Source organism: Astatotilapia calliptera, chromosome 6 (assembly GCF_900246225.1).
Source record: "Astatotilapia calliptera chromosome 6, fAstCal1.2, whole genome shotgun sequence".
Classification (NCBI taxonomy): Eukaryota; Metazoa; Chordata; class Actinopteri; order Cichliformes; family Cichlidae; genus Astatotilapia; species Astatotilapia calliptera.
The window spans coordinates 39,401,092-39,420,327 of record NC_039307.1 but is presented as its reverse complement, the minus strand read 5'-3'; the positions used below and the strand labels follow the sequence as shown (position 1 = coordinate 39,420,327).

The following is a 19,236-nucleotide window of genomic DNA, read 5'->3' as shown; positions in this document are numbered from 1 at the left end:
CATGTCCATCTCCTGCTTTATGAGTATCAACAATTACTTTTCTCAGGTCTAAATTGGTTTCTTTAATTTTTGGTGTTTTTAAGTGGCATCTCCAACCGTTGCTGAAGTTTTTATATTGTGCGTAAATTAGAAAATAAGCCTCAGTTTCAACTTGATTTTACAACCATTGAGCATTATCAGGTTAAAGCACATCACTACATGTGTGCAAACAGAAATTATTTATACTTTTTGCCTCACCTTTACATACAACTCTTTTAATATTTTTTAAATGTTGCACTGGAGCAGGGGTCGGCAACCTTTCTGATGATGAGTGCATCTAAAATTTCCTCAGAGGTCAGTGTGCCATATGATTGCATTAGCAATAAATGTAATAATGCTCTATATTAACAGTTACACACTATATAGAACCACTTTATAGGATTATATTTGTTCGCAGATGTTGGCAGCTATCAGCGAATAGTTATCAGCTATTTAGAAACAAAAAAAGACTTTTTATCCACAACAGCAAATGAACTGAACAACAGAAAATACAAATGCTATTTATGGTCTCCTCACAACAATGATAAGAAGAATAAACTGGGCCAACATGGCATGTTTGTTAATACAGAGACACACATGTTACTGTGATCTCTGGTCTCCCACTCAGAGACTCAGGTCTCCCAGTGTCCAGCATTCAGAGGCTACCTGAGGACTCATGTGAGAGAAAACCTGCTCACACAGACATGTAGAGCCAAACACTGTCAATAAGGCCTCTGCAATGTTCTGAAGACAGTTAAACCTGTCAGGTAGTGATGTCCAGCAGGTGAACATGCAGCTCCATGAACACACACAGCTGTGGATTCCAGCTGCATCGATGTTGCATTAACTGGCATTAACTCAGCCAGTTAATGTGAGACAAAACCAGCTGCTCATTAAAGCTTTATGGTTTGAGCAGAAAAGAAAACTTTGGTCCAAACACCTGAAAGTCCCAAAATGCATTGTGCCTCGAGTCTACGGATGTATCCATGTATCTCTTTGGTGCTGATGCTGTGCTGAGCGAACAGCTGCTGAAGCTTTTGAAGTGTCTGAATGTGGAAAGCTAACAACGTCCCTCTGACCAGTAGGTAAGTTATTTTTAGCCAATTATAAGTTGAATCTGGTAGTTGGGGTTGTTAGCTAAGATACCGTCATTAAGAACCAGCAGAACTAATGTGTCTGTGCGAGCTGATTTGCGATGTGCACCGCTGGAGTGGCCATTTATTTTTTAATGCACCTTCTCAGATTAACTCACTGCGTGTGGTGTCCAGGGCTGGACTGGGACAAAAAATCGGCCCGGGCATTTTGACTAGAGACCGGCCCCCAGGTATTAAAGCCATAAAGCCTTTGAATGAAAACAGATGCTGTGGTGACAGTGATGTACAGTCTTGTTGGTATATGTATGATTTCTATACATTTTACATCAGATAAAAACTTTGGTTGTAAGATTCAGATAATTATTTATTAAAAGTGAGACATTTTAAATGAGAATAAGAAAGAAAAGTATTTCTTTGTGCCCCCCTCTCCCTGTTAATGCCTACCTGCCCCCCTGGCAACACTTTGCTAGACCCGCCCCTGCACAGTTACCAGCTGTCAGCTACTTAGAAAAGGATCCTGGTGTTATTTGTCTCTCAGAAACAGTTCATAACTTCAACTCATTCATGTCACCTAAAAGGTAAACCTGTTTCTCCATCACCTGTTCAGCTCTGACGATTCAGTAAGGACATCTCCTGGTTTCATCTTCATGTTTCCCTCTCACCACATATCCAAACCGACATCATGACCAGCAGCTTTACAGCTGTGGCTCCAGCAAACATCTGCTGATACTAGAAATTAATATTAAATAAATTCTAACAACAGCTGATCAAGCTTAAACGTGCTGCTGTTGTTTAGCGCGACATCCGCTGGTTTCCTCTTTCTGGCACAAAGTGAGCGATAAACAAATAAGAGAGACGATCAGCTGATCATTGATCAGTTTCATGATTGAAGTAGAAACAGGAGAGAAGAAGAGTCAGCTGTGCAGCAAACACACAGAATGACTCCAGCTTTGTGTCTTTTTTCATTGTAGCTGAAGTCCGGGACAAACTGCTTCTCCTCTCAGCTCAATACGAAACGTATAATATTTTCTCTGAATGCGAGACGATTCCGTCTTTTTACGGGACGGTTGGAAACTCTACTAACTAACCTTATGAGTAAAATAAAGTTCACTATCAGTAACATCAGAGCACCCGCCCAGCTGTATAGAAACTCCGTCATGCTAGCTAGTAGCAGTACGAGTTATTGTAACTGACTGTAAAAAGTCAGCACAATGAAAATAAACTCCACCTAAACTTGGTTCATATCTGACCCAGATAGACTGCAGGTCATAACTTCTTACCTGATGTTCAGTTCACCTGACACTCGGCCGCCTCGGGTCTCTCCTCCTCCTGCCTCCCCTTTCTCTCATCCACCTGCTGGCCTCCACCACTTGCTAATGTTACTGAATCTGTGGAAGCTACGCCATAGCCACCACCAAACAACTGAGTTATTTTTATACACCGGCCAGCATCTGGCCAATCCACCCCCTTTATTGTTTATACTGTTACAAAAAAAAAAAATCATCGGCACATAAAAATGAAAAATCCCCATCGGGCATACCGGGCAAATGCCAGTCCAGCTATGGTCGTGCTATCAGTTTAATTAACCCTTCGCGTGCAAACTGTGGCACGCGTGCCAAGGGTTGCCGACCCCTGCACTAGATGCTTCTGGTAGCCATCAGCAAGTTTCTTGCATAGTTCTGTCTGGTATTTAACCAATCCTCTGGGCAGAATTAATAAAGTTTATTTAAATTGGTTGGTTTCCTGGCATAGACCCAGCTTTAAAGTGCACTCTCCATTCCAGAAGTTTACCCTATTCCAGAAGTTTACCCTACTCAATCATTATAAAACCAGTTTTGATATGTGCTTGGGATCTTTTGGAGTAGCAGATTCTGCATTGCCTTGAGTCAGGGCTACAACCTATTCTCCCCTCGGCAATCCTCGCTGCCAGCACTCAGCCTCAGTGCTGTGCAATTGCAAGAGCTTGCTTCAGGCTGTTCACATCTGCACGCTTTTACCATCTGTCTGCAAGGTCTAGTGAGTGCAAACAGCAAGCTCCCCACGCAAATCGCTTGTTTAACCGACATTAGCCGGAGTACTGTCCCTGAAGTTGGCCTCCATTTTTGTTGACGGCTGCAAAATTGCTTCCTCCTTGGGCTGCCCTTCATTCCTCAGGCTTCAAATGTGTCTTTTAATCTTTGCATAAGAATTCAAGAATCTGCAAGGTAAGTGCAGTTTAAATAGTCTCTTGCTGTCATGTCCAGGATGTGATTTTGGATTAGAAACAAAAAAGTTCTGAAATCTTCTGATGTAAATTTATGCGTTTTTTTATTGATTTTGTTTGACCTTGGCATTTCCAGCCAATCGGTTAGTCATTTAGCACTGCAGTGATCATCTTAAGTAAGCTTTGAATATTTTCTATCACAAACCCTTCCCTAAACCCAGACACCACATAATTTAGCTCAATACTTGCATCTGTCGTATTATTTAAATATAAACGGGTCCACTGCAATGACTCATAAACAGCGCTTTATTTGGCCATTCGTACTCTGTTCAACATAACACTCCATTTGTGTTCACAACCACCCGTCTCGCCCCCTAGCTGCTGTCATACCTAACCACACTGACTGGCTCTGTTAACATCCTACTATGCAATGCAATTACACCACATCTCCCCTTTCTAGAGTCAATGGGTAGACTACCATTGACTCAACAGATCTTAGAGGGTTATTCTGCCTCTGTGGCTGGTTTGTTCCTATTCACACCTGTAAGAAGTATCATATGATGAAAACCTTAACTCTAACTATGCTGTTTAATAAAACAAATTTCTTCTAGTCTACCTCGTGCCATATCTGGCATTTCACAACTTCTGAACATATATATTTGAATATGACAAACTTTACTTTACTGTTACCCCTTACTGTGTAAAGAATACTGTGAAAGAGGGGTATTCTTATCTAAACTTGTCCTTTCATGTGACCAGTCACAAGTCCACTCTCACAACTACTCTCCCGGACCTGGTTCTGGGTATAGATGGAAGTTTTAAAGAACTTGTCTCTGGAATGTCCTTACGGCACTGCTCCGCGGCTCTTGCAGATTCCGGCTCCCCACTATCATTCACAGTTTGGACTGGGATGCATTTCATGGGAACAAGGTGCCGCTTGATTGTCCCGTGAGATCCATCTGTGATATATGATCTTGGCCTGGTGTGGTTGCCAATATCAGCATCACTGGCTCTCTGGTCTGTGATTCACACTTCTTGCCCCTGAGTGAGCCTGTTGAGGCTTTGTGGGCGATGACGTAGGTTGTATGACTGTGCCTCTTTAGTCCTCCTCTCCTTCTCCCTCCGGGCGACAACCACACCGTCAGGAAGTGCAGGGTCAAGCAGAGATGACAGTGTTGGCACTGTGGTGCAAAGTCATCTGTCCATCAAGAGTTGGGCTGGAGTGTAGCCGTTCTGCAGTGGGGTGGCTCTCTAAGCGAGTAGAGCCAAGTGTGGATAGGTAGCTTATCAGTCTTAACTGCTCGTTCGGCTTCGCCATTGCATTGGCAGTATGTCAGGCTTGTCATGATATCGCTAAAGCCATACAATTTTGCAAATGTCTCAAAAGCTTCTCCCGAAAACTGTGGCCCATTATCTGTTACCAGCTGCTCGTGGATCCAATGACATGCAAAAATTCCTTTGAGATAATGTGAGAGTGGTGTGTGAGACGGGCAATCTCCACAAATCTTGAGGCATAATCCACAACAAGAAGGTAGGTTTTCCCTTTTAGCATAAACCATGCCATGGCCGCCCTGGATACTGTGATGTATCAGTGGTTCGGTGCGGTTTTGTGTCCCACCTCCTGAAGTTTTTCTTAGAAAGTAAGTCTCTTAGAAGTTTGTCTCTCTCTGTGAGCTATGGGATAAACTTTCCAAGCTGGTTAACCATTCCCAGTAAGTTCCTTAACTCACTCACGCTTTGTGGCTCCTTCATCTCCCTCACACCCTGGGTCTTGCTTGGGTCAGGGCTGATACCACTGGCTGACAGAACATGCCCCAAAAATGTCACCCACTGTTTTGCGATGTCACACTTGTCAATGTTCAGGGGGATGCCAGCTTTGGATCCTACCCAGTACAGAGTGTAGGTGAGAGTCATGCTCCTCTTGTGTTCTGCCCCAGACCAGCACGTCATCCATGTGGCAAACCACCACTTCTATACCATCTGTGACCTCTGTGACCATCCTGTTCTGGAAATGCTCTCGTGCAGAAGCAATCCCGAAAGGCAGTCTCTTGAAGTAAAAACGACTGAACGGTGTGATGAAAGTGGTGTATTTGGCTGAATTTTTCATCAGAGGTATTTACCAGAACCCCATGTTAGCGTCCAGCTTGCTGAATATGCTGGGTTCAGCCAATCTGCCCAATGTTCATTAAGGCTTTGGATAGCAAGTTTTGAGCGGTGTACAGGTGTCTGATGACAAAGACATCCTCTAATATTTCTTTTTCTCCCTTCCTAGTGCAAGCTCGCTGACAACAATGAAGTCCAAATGACTCCTCCCAGGTCCCAGCAGAGCCTTGGTTGGTTTTTGGAGACTGGGAGGATGATTGGGCCTGAAGAGTTCCTTAAACACTTTAAGGGGTAGGACTGTCACATCAGCACCTGTGTCAGTTTTAAATGGCGCGTTCTTGTTACTTATGCTTAAGGTGACCATCTACGGTTCTCCCTCGCACTTAACGCTACCTGTGAACAAACCATGTTTGTCCTCTTCAACTTTTATGCACGGTTTTGGGTGCCCTGCATACACGCCTGTAATATCCTCTTTTCCCACATGCGTGGCATTTTACATCAATTGCTCGACAATCTTGCTTTGAATGGGATGGAGCGCAGAGACATTTATGACACATTGGGTTCTTCCCGGAATGGAGGTTTAACAGTATTGTGCAATGTAGAAGTGCGAGTGCTTCCTTCAGCGGATTCAATAATAAAAGTGTAGTAAGCAGATTTAGTATAATAAATAGCTTCTTTATAATGTTGTATATGACTAGTAAGTCCTGTTTTCCTGAAGAGACATTCCAGGCGGCATCCAGGAGCTTTAAGTTTGTAAAGTTCAGATGAATACCATGGGGCAGAGTGAGAGAAAGAAACGGTTCGACTTTTCTGGGGAGCCAAGGAATCTAAGAGGTCGTCTATGGAAGCTGAGACATCAGTGGTAGGTAAATTACTCTGCAGGATCAAATCTGGGTCAAGCTGCATGCGTTCTGACAACCGTTTGTCCGTGAGAGCAACAACAAGCCTGTCACGTATCAGTTCATCATGTAGCACTCCATAGTTGCAGTGTTCCGCTAGTGCATACAGTGCAGTCACAAAAGCATCCACTGTCTCGTTTTCTCCCTGTCCACACATGTTGAATTTGGCACGTTCGTAAATCACATTTTTTCGTCACGATGAAAAAAGCCTGGAATCGATCACGTACCCCCAGATATGTTGTCCTTTGCTCGACCGTTAAACTTAGACCGTGAAGCACATCGTCCGCATCGTCTCCCATGCAGTAAATCAACGTGTTGACTTGGTGCTCCTCCGAACTCACATTCAAATTACTGGCAAAGTGGAATCTTTGGAAACTCCGTATACATTTGGACTACTCTTGTGGCTTTGAAAAGTCGATGGGCTCCAGTGGTTGGATGCTGAATGTCGTGCTTGATCCGGCCCGCTTACTGTGCAGTTTCATCCGACATGTTCTCCCCCCTATTTTTTTCTTTTTTTCCCGCAAGCTCCAAAAGATACAGGTTCATTCAGTCGAGGTCGTACGGATCAGTAAAGGACTGACACCATGTTGTGTTGTTTAATTATACACAGGTCCACTGCAATGATTCATAAACAACTCTTTATTCGGCCATTCTTAGCCTGTTCAACACAACATTCCATTTGTGTTCACAACCACCCGTCTCGCCCCCTAGCTGCCGTCAAACCTAACTACACTGACTGGCTCTGTTAACATCCTACTGTGCAATGCAATTACACCACAGCATAAATCGGCCAGTCTGTGCTACCAAGCTTGCATTCTCAGCCCAATGCCTCTGCCCGATCATTCCAGCCGCTCCCCATCGACCCATTCAGGTCGATCATTCTGTGCAGTAAGTTCATGTTCATCTACAGATAATTCTGCAGCAATTTTAGTGAAATTACCCCTCTGCAGCTTCCTTACCATAAGCCATATCACTCCACAAAACACACACATGTTCACTTGATTATTCAATCCTGGCTTTAGAGTGCCATTTCTGCCTATGTCAATCTTTCAGCCTTGTTGCAGGCTCTCACACTCAACTATTTTGCTTAAACTACACTAGCTTATCAGCCTAGTCGCAGTCAGTCTCAATACACCATTACTCTAGTCCAATCATTTTCTTGCCCACCCTTTTTCAGCCAGTCAGCCTCCACTTTGAGTGGTTTAAATTGGTGCTCTCCGTCATTCTCCCTTTCAGGATCTCATTCGTGCAACCCACCTCCTCCTCATCCCCACCTCTCACACACCTCAGCCAGAGCTCCATACAAACTTCAGTCTTCATCTTCGCTAACACCAGTGTTTAGACTTCGGGGGGTCCTATCACCACTGGGACTCCATTCTGGCAGAATTGTTCATTGGAGCTATTAATACATTCATTTCTCTGTCACTAAATTGTGTTCATTCTCTCCTTATTGAAATAAGAATCAAACAAAGTTTCCATGTACCCAAGAAATCTTTTTCTGAAACATATTACATGACTTATAACTGCGTCAGTCTGCAGTGTCAAAGGGTGAAAGTGATGCGCAAAAACAGAGATATGTGTGCACAGTGTTGGGGAGTAACGGAATACATGTACCACCGTTACGTATTTAAAATACAAAGTACGAGTAACTGTATTCTGTTACAGTTACTGTTTGAAACGGTGGTATTCAGAATACAGTTACTTTTTTGAAATAAAGGGATTACACAGCAGTCTTTTCCTGTTTCATATGTTCGGCTATGCCCTCTCTATTTTTGGTAATTGCACGCTGGTGGAAACCCAAACAAAACACACATTAAGAGGCTCTAATGTCTGTGTCTCAATCTCGCGGCCCATGTCGCCTCTGAAGGTGACGTGAAGAAATATTTTTAAAAAGTATTATTCAAAAAATGATTTAATATGAAGGCAATAGGCAGAGTGTTACAGGCATAGCATGTATGAAGCATGTAAGTCAGCGCCATCAGATCTGATATTTTATCTTCTCGTGATATGATTTTAAACACATCTGAGGGCTCGATTGTACCTGAGGAGACCCTGGACAGCTTTGTCCTGGTTAATGCTGAGAACCTTAAGAAGGTTTTCTCTTTTTTTTTTTCCTTTTTGCCTGTCCCGTTTGGCTCTTTTGCCATCAGAATTGTTGTCTAAAGGCAAAGAAAGATGCCCAACAGATTTACTTTACCAAACTGACCATCCCAGCCTTGCCGTAATGGTCCATTTGATTCACCTTTTATTGTTTCTTTTATTTTCACTTACTGAATACGGGACAGACTTGACTGGGGGAAAGAAGGGGAGAAAGAAAGAGGGAAAGAGAAACAGCTGAGAAGAGGGACGGGGGAGAAGGGCAAAAGACAAAAACCAACAGAACGGGCAGAGAAGAAAAAAATGCATATATCAATCACCTGGATCACCTGCTGAGAAAGAAAAAAGAAAACAAGCAGAAGAGAACAAGAGCAACAGAACAAACAACACCACAATGATACATGGGAATACGACAGCAAATACCAAACACTAAACACCACTGTGCAGCACACAAGACCAACAGAACACAGTGTGCTTTGAGGTAGGAGCCAAAAAGGGTGTAGTTTGTGGGTGTGATCACCCGTGTGTACACCTGTGAGCATGGACGCGCTTGTTTTTTGTTTTTTAAAAGGTTCCTTCTTGCAATAATCTGCTAGAGGGTGTGGGGAGGGGGGGCCACAGCCCCGTCCTCCAGGGCGTGAAGCAAAAAAAAAAGCGCAAAAAAAAAAAAAAAAAGCAAAAAAAAAAAAAGGTTTTCTCCAGAGTGAGACCCACCACATGTCTTTTAGATCCAATCCCCTCTTCACTTTTTAAAACACTTTATGGATTTTTTGAAGCTGAGCTTTTGTACATGATGAATTGCTCTCTTCAGTTGGGTGTCCTCCTGCTGCCTTTAAAACGGCGGTGGTGAGGCCCCTTCTGAAGAAGAGCAATTTGGACTGTAATGATTTTAATAACTACAGACCTGTATCCAACTCACCATTTTTAAGTAAAATCTTAGAAAAACTTGTTTTTACTCAGATTACTGATTTTCTCAATGATAGACAGATCCTGGAGATATCCCAGTCTGGATTTAGGGTGAACCACAGCACAGAGACGGCTCTCCTAAAGGTTTTAAATGATCTTAGATATAACTGGGACGCCCAAAAGCTCTCAGCCCTGGTGCTACTGGATCTAAGCGCAGCCTTTGATACAGTAGACCACGCTATTCTTTTAAACAGACTGAAACACATGGTGGGCCTCTCTGGTGCTGTACACAACTGGTTCACTTCCTGTCTCTCTGACAGAACTTTTATGGTGAGTATGGATACATGTGTTTCAGGATCGATTTTAAAGTTTTTTTTATTGGTTTTTAAATGTCTTAATGGTCTTGGGCCTTCTTATCTCTCAGATCTGCTTTTACCATACGAACCCTCGCGGACCCTGAGGTCCTCTGGTACTGGCCTTTTGATTGTCCCTAAAGTCAGGACACATACTCACGGAGAGGCAGCTTTTCAGTGGTATGGTCCTCGTCTGTGGAACAGCCTGCCGGAGGATCTCAGGGCCGCAGAGAAACGTACATGTTTTTAAGAACAGGCTCAAGACCACCTTTTTAATTTAGCTTTTACTTAATGTTTATTTATTTTATGCTTATTTATCCTGTTATTCTATTTATATTATTAATTTAGGTTTTACCTAATATTTATTGATTTTATTCTTATTCATTTTTTATCTTCTTACTCTATTTATATTTATACTGTATCCCATTCTTATTTATTTTATCATTTTACCCTGTATATATCCGCCATCTTCCTCATCCCCCAGTATAAACAAAGCATATGGAGGGAAGACGTGACCACGAGGGAAGTAAAACGGTGGACTGCCCAATCAGAAGCTACGCTACAGGACGCACTCAACGACGTAGACTGGGACATGTTCAGAGCATGCGCAGTCGACATCAACGAGTTTACGGAAGTAGCAGTATGCTTCGTCAATATGCTAGCGGAGGAGATTATCCCCACTGCGAGAGTCACCACATTCCCAAACCAGAAACCGTGGATGGACAGATTGATCCGCACTGCAGTAAACGCCAGGACCGCCTCCTACAACGCGGGTCTCGCCACTGGCGATATGAGCGCCTACAAAGCGGCCTCATACGGCGTGCGGCGCGCGGTGAGAGATGCCAAACGCCGGTACCGGGAACGTGTGGAGTCCAGCTTCCACCAGGGCGACACACGGAGTATGTGGCACGGACTACGCACCATTACGGACTACAAAGCCAGGGACACTGCGCTGATCAACGCCGACTCTGCATTCACCAACGAGCTGAATCGGTTCTACGCCCGTTTCGAGGTTAGCCAGGCGGCTAATGCTATCTACCGCCTGACTACCGAGGACAGTGACGTCATCAGCGAGAGACCGGTGACCAGCATCGCGGAGCATGACGTCCGAGCGGCACTGAGGAGAGTGAACACAAGGAAAGCGGCGGGGCCAGACGGCATCACCGGCCGTCTGCTGCGCTGCTGTGCTGACCAGCTAGCAGGTGTGTTCACTTACATCTTCAACGAGTCCCTGGCGAAGTCTGTGGTCCCCACATGCTTCAAAAGATCCACCATCATCCCTGTGCCCAAGAACAGCAAACCCTCATCCCTGAACGATTACCGGCCAGTTGCACTGACCTCGGTAGTAATGAAGGTGTTTGAGAGGCTGCTGAAGAACATAATCTCCTCCTCCATCCCAGACACCACAGATCTGCTCCAGTTCGCCTACAGATCCAACAGATCCACAGAGGATGCCATCGCCCACGTCCTACACACCACTCTCAGCCACGCGGACAAGAAACAGGGTAACTATGTGCGAATGCTGTTTGTTGATTACAGTTCAGCATTTAACACAATAGTGCCCTGCAGACTGTTCACAAAGCTGAGGGATCTGGGACTTAACAGCCGTCTGTGTGCATGGGTGTTGGACTTCCTCACTGGCAGAACTCAGGTGGTGAGGGTGGGCAGGTGCTTCTCCAACAGCATCACCATCAACACAGGAGCACCTCAGGGATGTGTCCTCTCGCCACTGCTCTACTCCCTCTACACGTCAGACTGTGTGGCCACCCATGGCTCCACCACCATTGTGAAGTTTGCTGACGACACAGTGGTGTTGGGTGCCATCTCCAACAACGATGAGACGGCCTACATGGATGAAGTGAAGAATCTGGCATCGTGGTGCCAGGACAACCACCTCCAGCTGAACGTCAGCAAGACCAAGGAGCTGGTGGTGGACTTCAGAAGGGGTCAGCACAGAGACTACAAGCCCATTATCATCAATGGAGCTCCAGTGGAGAGGGTGCAGTCCTTCAAGTATCTTGGTGTCCACATCTCCTCAGACCTGACATGGGCTGCCCACATTCAGGTCCAGACCAAAAAGGCTAGGCAGCGCCTGTATCACCTACGACAACTGAGGAAGTTCAGGGTCTCTCCAAAGATCCTCAGGATTTTCTATACAGGCGCTGTGGAGAGCATCCTCACACAGAACATGACATCGTGGTTCGGGAACAGCTGTGTGAAGGACCAAAAAGCTCTCCAGAGAGTGATCCGTACAGCAGAACGCTGCTGCAGGATTGCTCTCCCCCCGCTTCAGGACACCTACACCAGGAGATGCCGGACTAGAGCAGCGCAGATACTGAAGGACCCGTCCCATCCTGGCAACAAACTGTTCCAACTTCTGCAATCTGGTAGAAGGTTCCGCATCTTCCGGACAAGGACAGAGAGACTCAAGAGGAGCTTCTATCCCCAAGCCATCCGTGCCCTAAACACACACACCCGCCCTCTCACATCATCTATAATTGACTGAGTCAGGACTCTTCCAGACACTAAACCAAGGCACAATGTACATTTCAATTCCTTTAATTTTAAATATGTTTATATTGTCTATCCTGTAAAATAGTCAGATGTCTATTCATATTAATGTACAGAATTCACCTGCTTGCTGCTACTACTGCACATTCACCCAGTGTATATACTATATGTATGTATATATATATATATATATATAATGTTCTTCCTCTACACCCCCCCCCAATTTTTGCACATGTCGAGGAGCGTGTCAGGCTACATTTCACTGTGTGTTATACTTGTATAACTATGCATGTGACAAATAAAGAACCTTGAACCTTATTGTGTCATATCTCCAGTGTTTCCTCGGAGGGCGCTCTCTGCACCGGGGCTGTGACCGACCGTGGCTGCTGGGTCCTCTCAGCCTGGCTGGGGGGCTCCTGTGCCTCCCTCCTGCTGTGTGCCCAGCCTGGAGGTCTGTGACCGGCTCCCGGTGCAGACGGTTCCCTGTGATAGTGTTTCCTCACCTGGCTCATATGTGCCCAGCCCAATTTCACTCTTTAAGTGTGTGTGTGTGTGTGTGTGTGTGTGTGTGTGTGTGTGTGTGTGTATCCATGATGTTTATGTTAATGAGAGTGTGGGGAGTGAGTTGGAGGGTGGGGTGGGGTGGGCTGCTTTTAACCATGTCAAGCACTTTGTGCTACATTTCTGTATGAAAAGTGCTTTATAAATAAAGATTGATTGAAATATAATAATAACCACTGCAGCCAAACAGAGTGCCTGACGAGCCCAGCTGTAAGTAAGCTATTAAGACTCGACTGTACGCTGTGTTCGTGTTTACCTCTGAAACAATAAGTCCCGTTGCAGCAGCCTTTCAACGCCTCTCTCTGTCTCTGCTAGCAAAGTCGACCCAGACAACAAAGTTAAGCTAGTTTTCATCTACGAGCCCGACACGAACCCGACGTATTAGCCAGAGGTCCCTTTACTACGGTTCGGAGCCGCGGACCTGTTTTATATACGCGTCGAATAGTTTTCTATACGAGATCGCTGCAGAAAGTGCAGCCTTACCTAATGTCCACCTACTGTTACTCATTTATATTAAGATTTAAACATCTGGTTGGTGTTGGTATGGAGAGTAACCTTCAGTAATAGTAATAAATCACACAGCAGTAGTACATTCATGTAGTTGTAAAAAGCATGATAATATATTAAGTAATCCAAAGTATTCAGAATACGTTACTCTCATTGAGTAACGTAATGGAATACGTTACAAAATACATTTTGGGGCATGTAATTTGTAATCTGTAGTGGGATACATTTTAAAAGTAACCTTCCCAACACTGTATATGCATTATATAAAGCATCCAGATGATATGTTGCCGTTTTGTTTTTTGATAATTATATATAAATGTGTTCTTATACACGTATGTCTTTCAGGTCTCTATGTATAAGAGAACATGAAGATACTGTCTATATTTGTAATGCACACTGGGCACACTAACTAAGGAGCTTCGTGGAGCAATTCATTTAACACAACTGAGTCGTATATTACCACTTCTTTGTTTAGTCATGCAGATATTAATTTTAAGATCACTGGTGTTACGTACTTCCACGAATTCACAAATTATGCTCGCAGTGACGACCCTCCACTAACCCTCTGTCTTCCTCTATCTTTCATTCATGTTCTGTCGTCTCTAGTTCTACTTTCACCTTAATGATGATTGAAAAATCAGAAACAACTAGATGTGTTTGATATCACTCTGTCTTTTTTTTTTTGCTATGGATTAACTCCTCTACTTGGGTATTTTAATAATTAGGGAGGCAGTACAAACTGTCTATTTATGTAATAAAATATTGTCTCTAGACCTTTAAACTCCAAGGGTCAGTGCCTATGATGCAGAGTAGCTATGTACACATTGTTACCTTGGCTGTTGTTTCCTGATAATAATTTGAAGAAATCACCATGTGCGACAGGAGCAACAAAAGTTATATCATTACTTATTTTGATATTACCACTTATATATATTATTATCACTTATTTTGATATTATCTGCATTTTTAGTACCAGACTCTGGTGGCAGAAATACGTCCGTCTCATTAATAAGAAATGAAGGTGAAGTGTTGGCAAAGCAGCTGATTAGATGTATTATATTCAGACAAACTGAAAGCACTGCTGATCCTGCACCTGGTTACCTTGTCAGTTGTATAAAACTGGAAATCATCAGAGCAGCCACCCCCTTCTGTCCTAAAGGAGTTGTATTCTCCATCTTGCACTCTCACATTAGTTTACCATGAAAGGCCTGGTTTATCCTCAGTGTTAATGGGATACGCACACGCCATCAAAACACATAGAGCTGCAGTTTTCTACGAGACTGAAAGAAGAGCAGCTTTCAGTGACTGTCTCCAACGGTGGCTACAAGATGGCAGTAATGTAAAGCATAGATACACATATTAATTGGTAGGCAAGGAGCTCTATTGCTATGAAATCTGAGATGAGAGGAGAGTGATTGCTTTACTGTGGTATGTTTTAACTTACATCTGTTTTTAGATTTTTCAACCTCTCCTGATGGGACACTGTCAGACTCGTCTTCTACTTCAGCTATTCTCCTCTGGATTATCACAAAGAAACACAGCGAGTTCAGCTGTTGTGTCCCAAGATACAGAATTTTGGTCATAGAAAAAATGGTTCTGGAAAACAGAAGAAAAACAAAACAAAACAGGATTTTAGCTCATGATTGTCGTAGTGTCAAGTTGTTATTACAGCTAAGATGTGTTTTTCAGCCTAGACACATATGAATCGCTCCTGCACTTGAAATCATCAGGGATCATAAATGCTGGGAAAAATATAGCAACTTCCAAAGTGACCATTTTAACACACTTTAATGTACTGCAAGGGCCTGTAACCCTGACAGTTATCATGGTATGATGATACAATTTGGCATGGCTTCAGTTATTGTACAGCTGATCATGAGTGGGCCAGGTGGGAGGCACTCACCGTTTGGAGTGATATTACTTTTAGTTGTAATAAAGTTTATAGTAAAAATAATACAGCCAAATCTGGCTACAGCAATAGCTTCCTCGTGGAAGATTAACATGAGATTTGAATACAACAAAATGAGAAAACATAGGTGCGTAGGAACTTTCAGATATCTGTATAGAAGCACTTGATCACTGGTTTGCAGTGTTTCTGAGCAGAAGAAAAAAGACTGGGTGAGCTTTGAGATGTGTTTGAAAATTCAGCTTATGGTCAAAAATGATACCAAGGTTTTTAGCAGAGGACATGATGTCTTTGGTTTTGGCAAGGCGGTACTAACTGACCTCCTTAGAGCAACTGGACTGAGCACTAGAACCTTAGTTTACCTGAATTACGATGAAGGAAATTTCAATACATCCAGTTAGTAATGGCAGAGAAGCTTTCACTCAGGCAGCACAGGCTGTTGAGGAGGCTGGGCTTGACAGAAAAGTATAACTGTTAATCATGTGCACAGCAATAATTGGAGATCTATTAGACTAATGAGGGTGAATGTATAAAGAAAACAGAATTGGTCCCAGGATTGAACTCTGGGGGACTCCACACATGAGTGGTCCAGATGAGGACATACAAGGACAAGTATGAAGAAAACCATTAGAGAGCAGAACCAGTGATGGCAGACAGTTTTGTAGTCTGATTAACATGATAAGCAACATCAAGCTGTAGATAAGTCAAGCAGGAATAAAATAGCTCATAAAAATAGAATTAGTAATTTTCAATAAAGCTGTTTCAGTGCTGTGGTTTTGTCTATAACCAGACTGGAATGTATCAAAGATGTTGGGTAGGATGAAGTGTGCATGTGTGACAAAAAACACCCAAAAGATCAAAAAGAAGGAATCTAGAAATCTGTCATAGTCATTGTAGTGCGTCACTGTTTTCAGGGATGAACACAACCTTAATGTTAAAAAGTAAAAGAGTATTTAACCTCATTCATCAAAAAAAAAAAGGGGAAAAAAGGAATAATAACCAGAAACAATGCAGGAAACATTATTACAAAGATGAGAAAAGAACAAAAGATTATTAAAAGACGTGGAAATGGACTGGCATTTATAGTCACATTTAACCATACATTTATAAAGTGCTTATTCTATATACTCTATACTAAACTGTGCAGTTTAGAATCAGCAATTAACCTATCAGTAGAATATGAGAGGAAGCCAGAAGAAATCCATGCAGGCAAATGAAGAACATACAAGCTCCACAAAGACAGGCCCCAGCTATAATTTAAAACTGGATAATTGTTGCTGTGCGGTGACCACTCCACCACTTTGTTACCCATTCAGAAAAACTAACGTTACAGAGGAGGAGCACATAACCCGGGAGAGGACAGTTATTAAACGCAAGGAAACTGCTAACAAAAAGAGAAGCATTGTGAGGAACGTTTTCTGTCGATAGATGAAACAAAAGGAACTCAATGCTGAGAATAAGTACAGTTTTTCAGTGAAATGAAAGAAACAATCATTCGATACAAAGCACTTAGTTATAAAAATGTCACTTATTCACTTTAGTGAGATGAAGACGGATGTTGAAAGAAAAAGAGGAGGAAAGAAGGAGGAAAGACGAGTAAAACAGAAGATAAGAGGGATGGAAAATGAGTGAAAGCAATGATCAGTTTGCTGGTTTTGTTTTGGTTAAGAAGTGAATTAAGAGAGTTTGATTAGGTTTCATCAGTAATTAAACAGTTAATTAAAAACACTGTGCTTCAGTGAACAATGAAGAAAACCTAATGGGGATTAGAGCGTCACTTTAAAAAACAGCAATAAGGAGTTTGTTGAATGTGCTTATACCAACATCATTCATTTAGATTTCTCATCTAAACATAATTTAGTTTTGTACTTTTCACATGTTTAGCACATGAAGTAATGACAGAAGGTATTTATGTTCTCTCCCAAAGCCCCCCCTCGAGAACAGTGACTACACTGTCCTTCCACTTTGTCTCTTGCTTTGGAAATGTTACCACGGTCCTTCAAATTCTGCATTTTAATGATAAATAAACATTTAAAATTCCAGTGAAAGAGAGGGTGCAGACCTTTAACTGAGTGCTGTTCTTGTGATCTTTATCATTCTCTCTTTTTGAGCTCCTGGCTGTCTTCTTTTCTGAGTCTTTGTTGATGCATTTTTCTATTCTGGGTTGTAGTGATTGCTTATTTTGATTCCTGGACTTTTAGATGATTCCCACCTCCCCATGTTTCTGCATCTGGTTTGTCTTGAATGTGTTTGCATTCCTTTCTTTTTCCCCATCGTGTCCCCGTGTCTGTCTGATCTCTCTGTGTCCTGTCTCCGTGGTCCTTGTTTACTTCTGTCAGGTTTGTATGTCCTGATCTTAGTGTCACAATTTGTTACTTCCTGTTTTATTTTGATAGTCCCTATAAAAATAATAGTGCTGTTTCTTCATTATGTTTCGTTAATCTGTCAGTTTCCAGCTATATAAAGCAGAGTTTCTGTGTAGAAAGTCCTGTGCTGGGATTCTAATCTTGCCTGCCACACAGTCAGAGTTTTGTTGTACTGTAACAATACCTCTTGGCAATAAATCGAATACCGTTGATAAACCTGTTTTTTTCCCTTACAAAAGTGTAACATTTGTAAGGAAAATGCTTTCGTGGATTGCACCCATGAAGAACGTGCCAAATCCTTTCTGCCAAATGCCTCATTCTGCAACTGACTCCTATTTAATGCTGTCTATTGGACTGGATCATTTAAAGCTGAAGGAACAAGACATATTGGCAATGTAACAATGTGTTCATTGAACAAGCAGGAGCCTCAGTAGCATGTGGAAAAACCAGACACCAGCCACAACAGCCTGGCACCTGCTCCCCATGCTGGTCACCAGCTTGCTCAGACACTGCTGCGGGACAGCGTCACATTCTTCCACCAGCATTTATTGCAAGTCAGTCAGTATGGTTGTGTTAATCACACTGTTTGAACAGCACATCCAAGCTATTCCCACAAGTGTTCAGTGCCGTTGAAGTCAGCACTGCGGGCAGGCCACTCCATCCTCTCCACTGCCAAATTCTGATGCTAATCCCTGATAAACCCTGCTCTGTTGGTGCAAGCGTTGTTGGAGGATAGAATTCAGTCCCACACTGTGGAGATATGGGATTGCCACTGGTTGCAGAATCTCATCTTGATGTCTCTCTCCACTGATGATGATGACAAGCTTTGTTTTTCCAGTGAGGAAGACTGCCTCAATCAAAAGCTTTTGCCCTATTGGTACAGCAATCAGCGTAGCGCCCTCTGCATCTTCTCCACATTTTGAACTTATAATCCAATCAATTGGAGTCTACGATGTTCAGCATCGTCAGAGAAGATTTGACAAGTTTATTTATGGGCACAGCCCACACACTCTACTCTGCTTCCTAACACAGACGCATTTTCCTTACTTGCACCAGTATCCTGTTGTAAGTTATGTTTCCAGCAGTTAAAGAAGCTACTGTAGGGTGGGGAATATGATTAGATTAACTCCTGCAACAGTAAAATTCACACTCATGTGCCATGCTTTTATATAGATATACATTTTTCCACTAAAGACTTTCTAATGTTGATTTGGTTCCTGCACATAGCCACAGCCACTAAAACATGCATATTGATGCAATGATGTAGGCCCTGTAGTCAGCAGCTAACAAACCCAAGATTCAGTGTAACAATAGTCCAGATGTTGTGCATTTTTGCTAGCCCAGTAAATGAAATGAAATAAATAAAATCCTCAGGCCTTCAGTTAATGTTGTCTCTGTACTTTTAGCATAATTAATAATTTTAGATCTGTGATATTATCCTGTACAGTTTCCATGTCATTTTGAGTGCTGTTACCAAGGTGAGTATTCAAACTGTGCACTTTAGCCATTTAAATAAAATTTTTATTGCAAATATGCTCTGTATGACCATGATGACATGATGAGAAATGTATTTCTTTTTGATAGAAAGTTTATGAAACAGTTTTTTAAATATAACGATTGTTCTTTGCACAGAGATGTGCAGTGATGTGTCCACATCTTGGGAGTCATGTGCTGTCCAATGACTGCAGTCCTGAGAGAAAACTTAGGTCCAA

The 19,236-nt window shown here is 42.8% G+C and overlaps 1 protein-coding gene across 11 annotated transcripts in view; it reads right to left on the bottom strand.

Moving 5' to 3' along the window:
- Positions 1-19,236, bottom strand: part of LOC113024783 (teneurin-3) — a 439,740-nt gene that overhangs the window by 310,189 nt on the left and 110,315 nt on the right. For 10 of the 11 annotated variants that reach the window (XM_026172107.1, XM_026172108.1, XM_026172106.1 and 7 more), the window contains one exon: positions 14,697-14,848. The exons of the other annotated variant lie outside the window; for it this stretch is intronic. In XM_026172107.1, coding sequence (XP_026027892.1) covers positions 14,697-14,835 — 139 coding nt within the window. In that variant the 5' untranslated portion in view covers positions 14,836-14,848. The remainder of the gene's footprint in view (positions 1-14,696; positions 14,849-19,236) is intronic. 11 annotated transcript variants of the gene reach the window in all.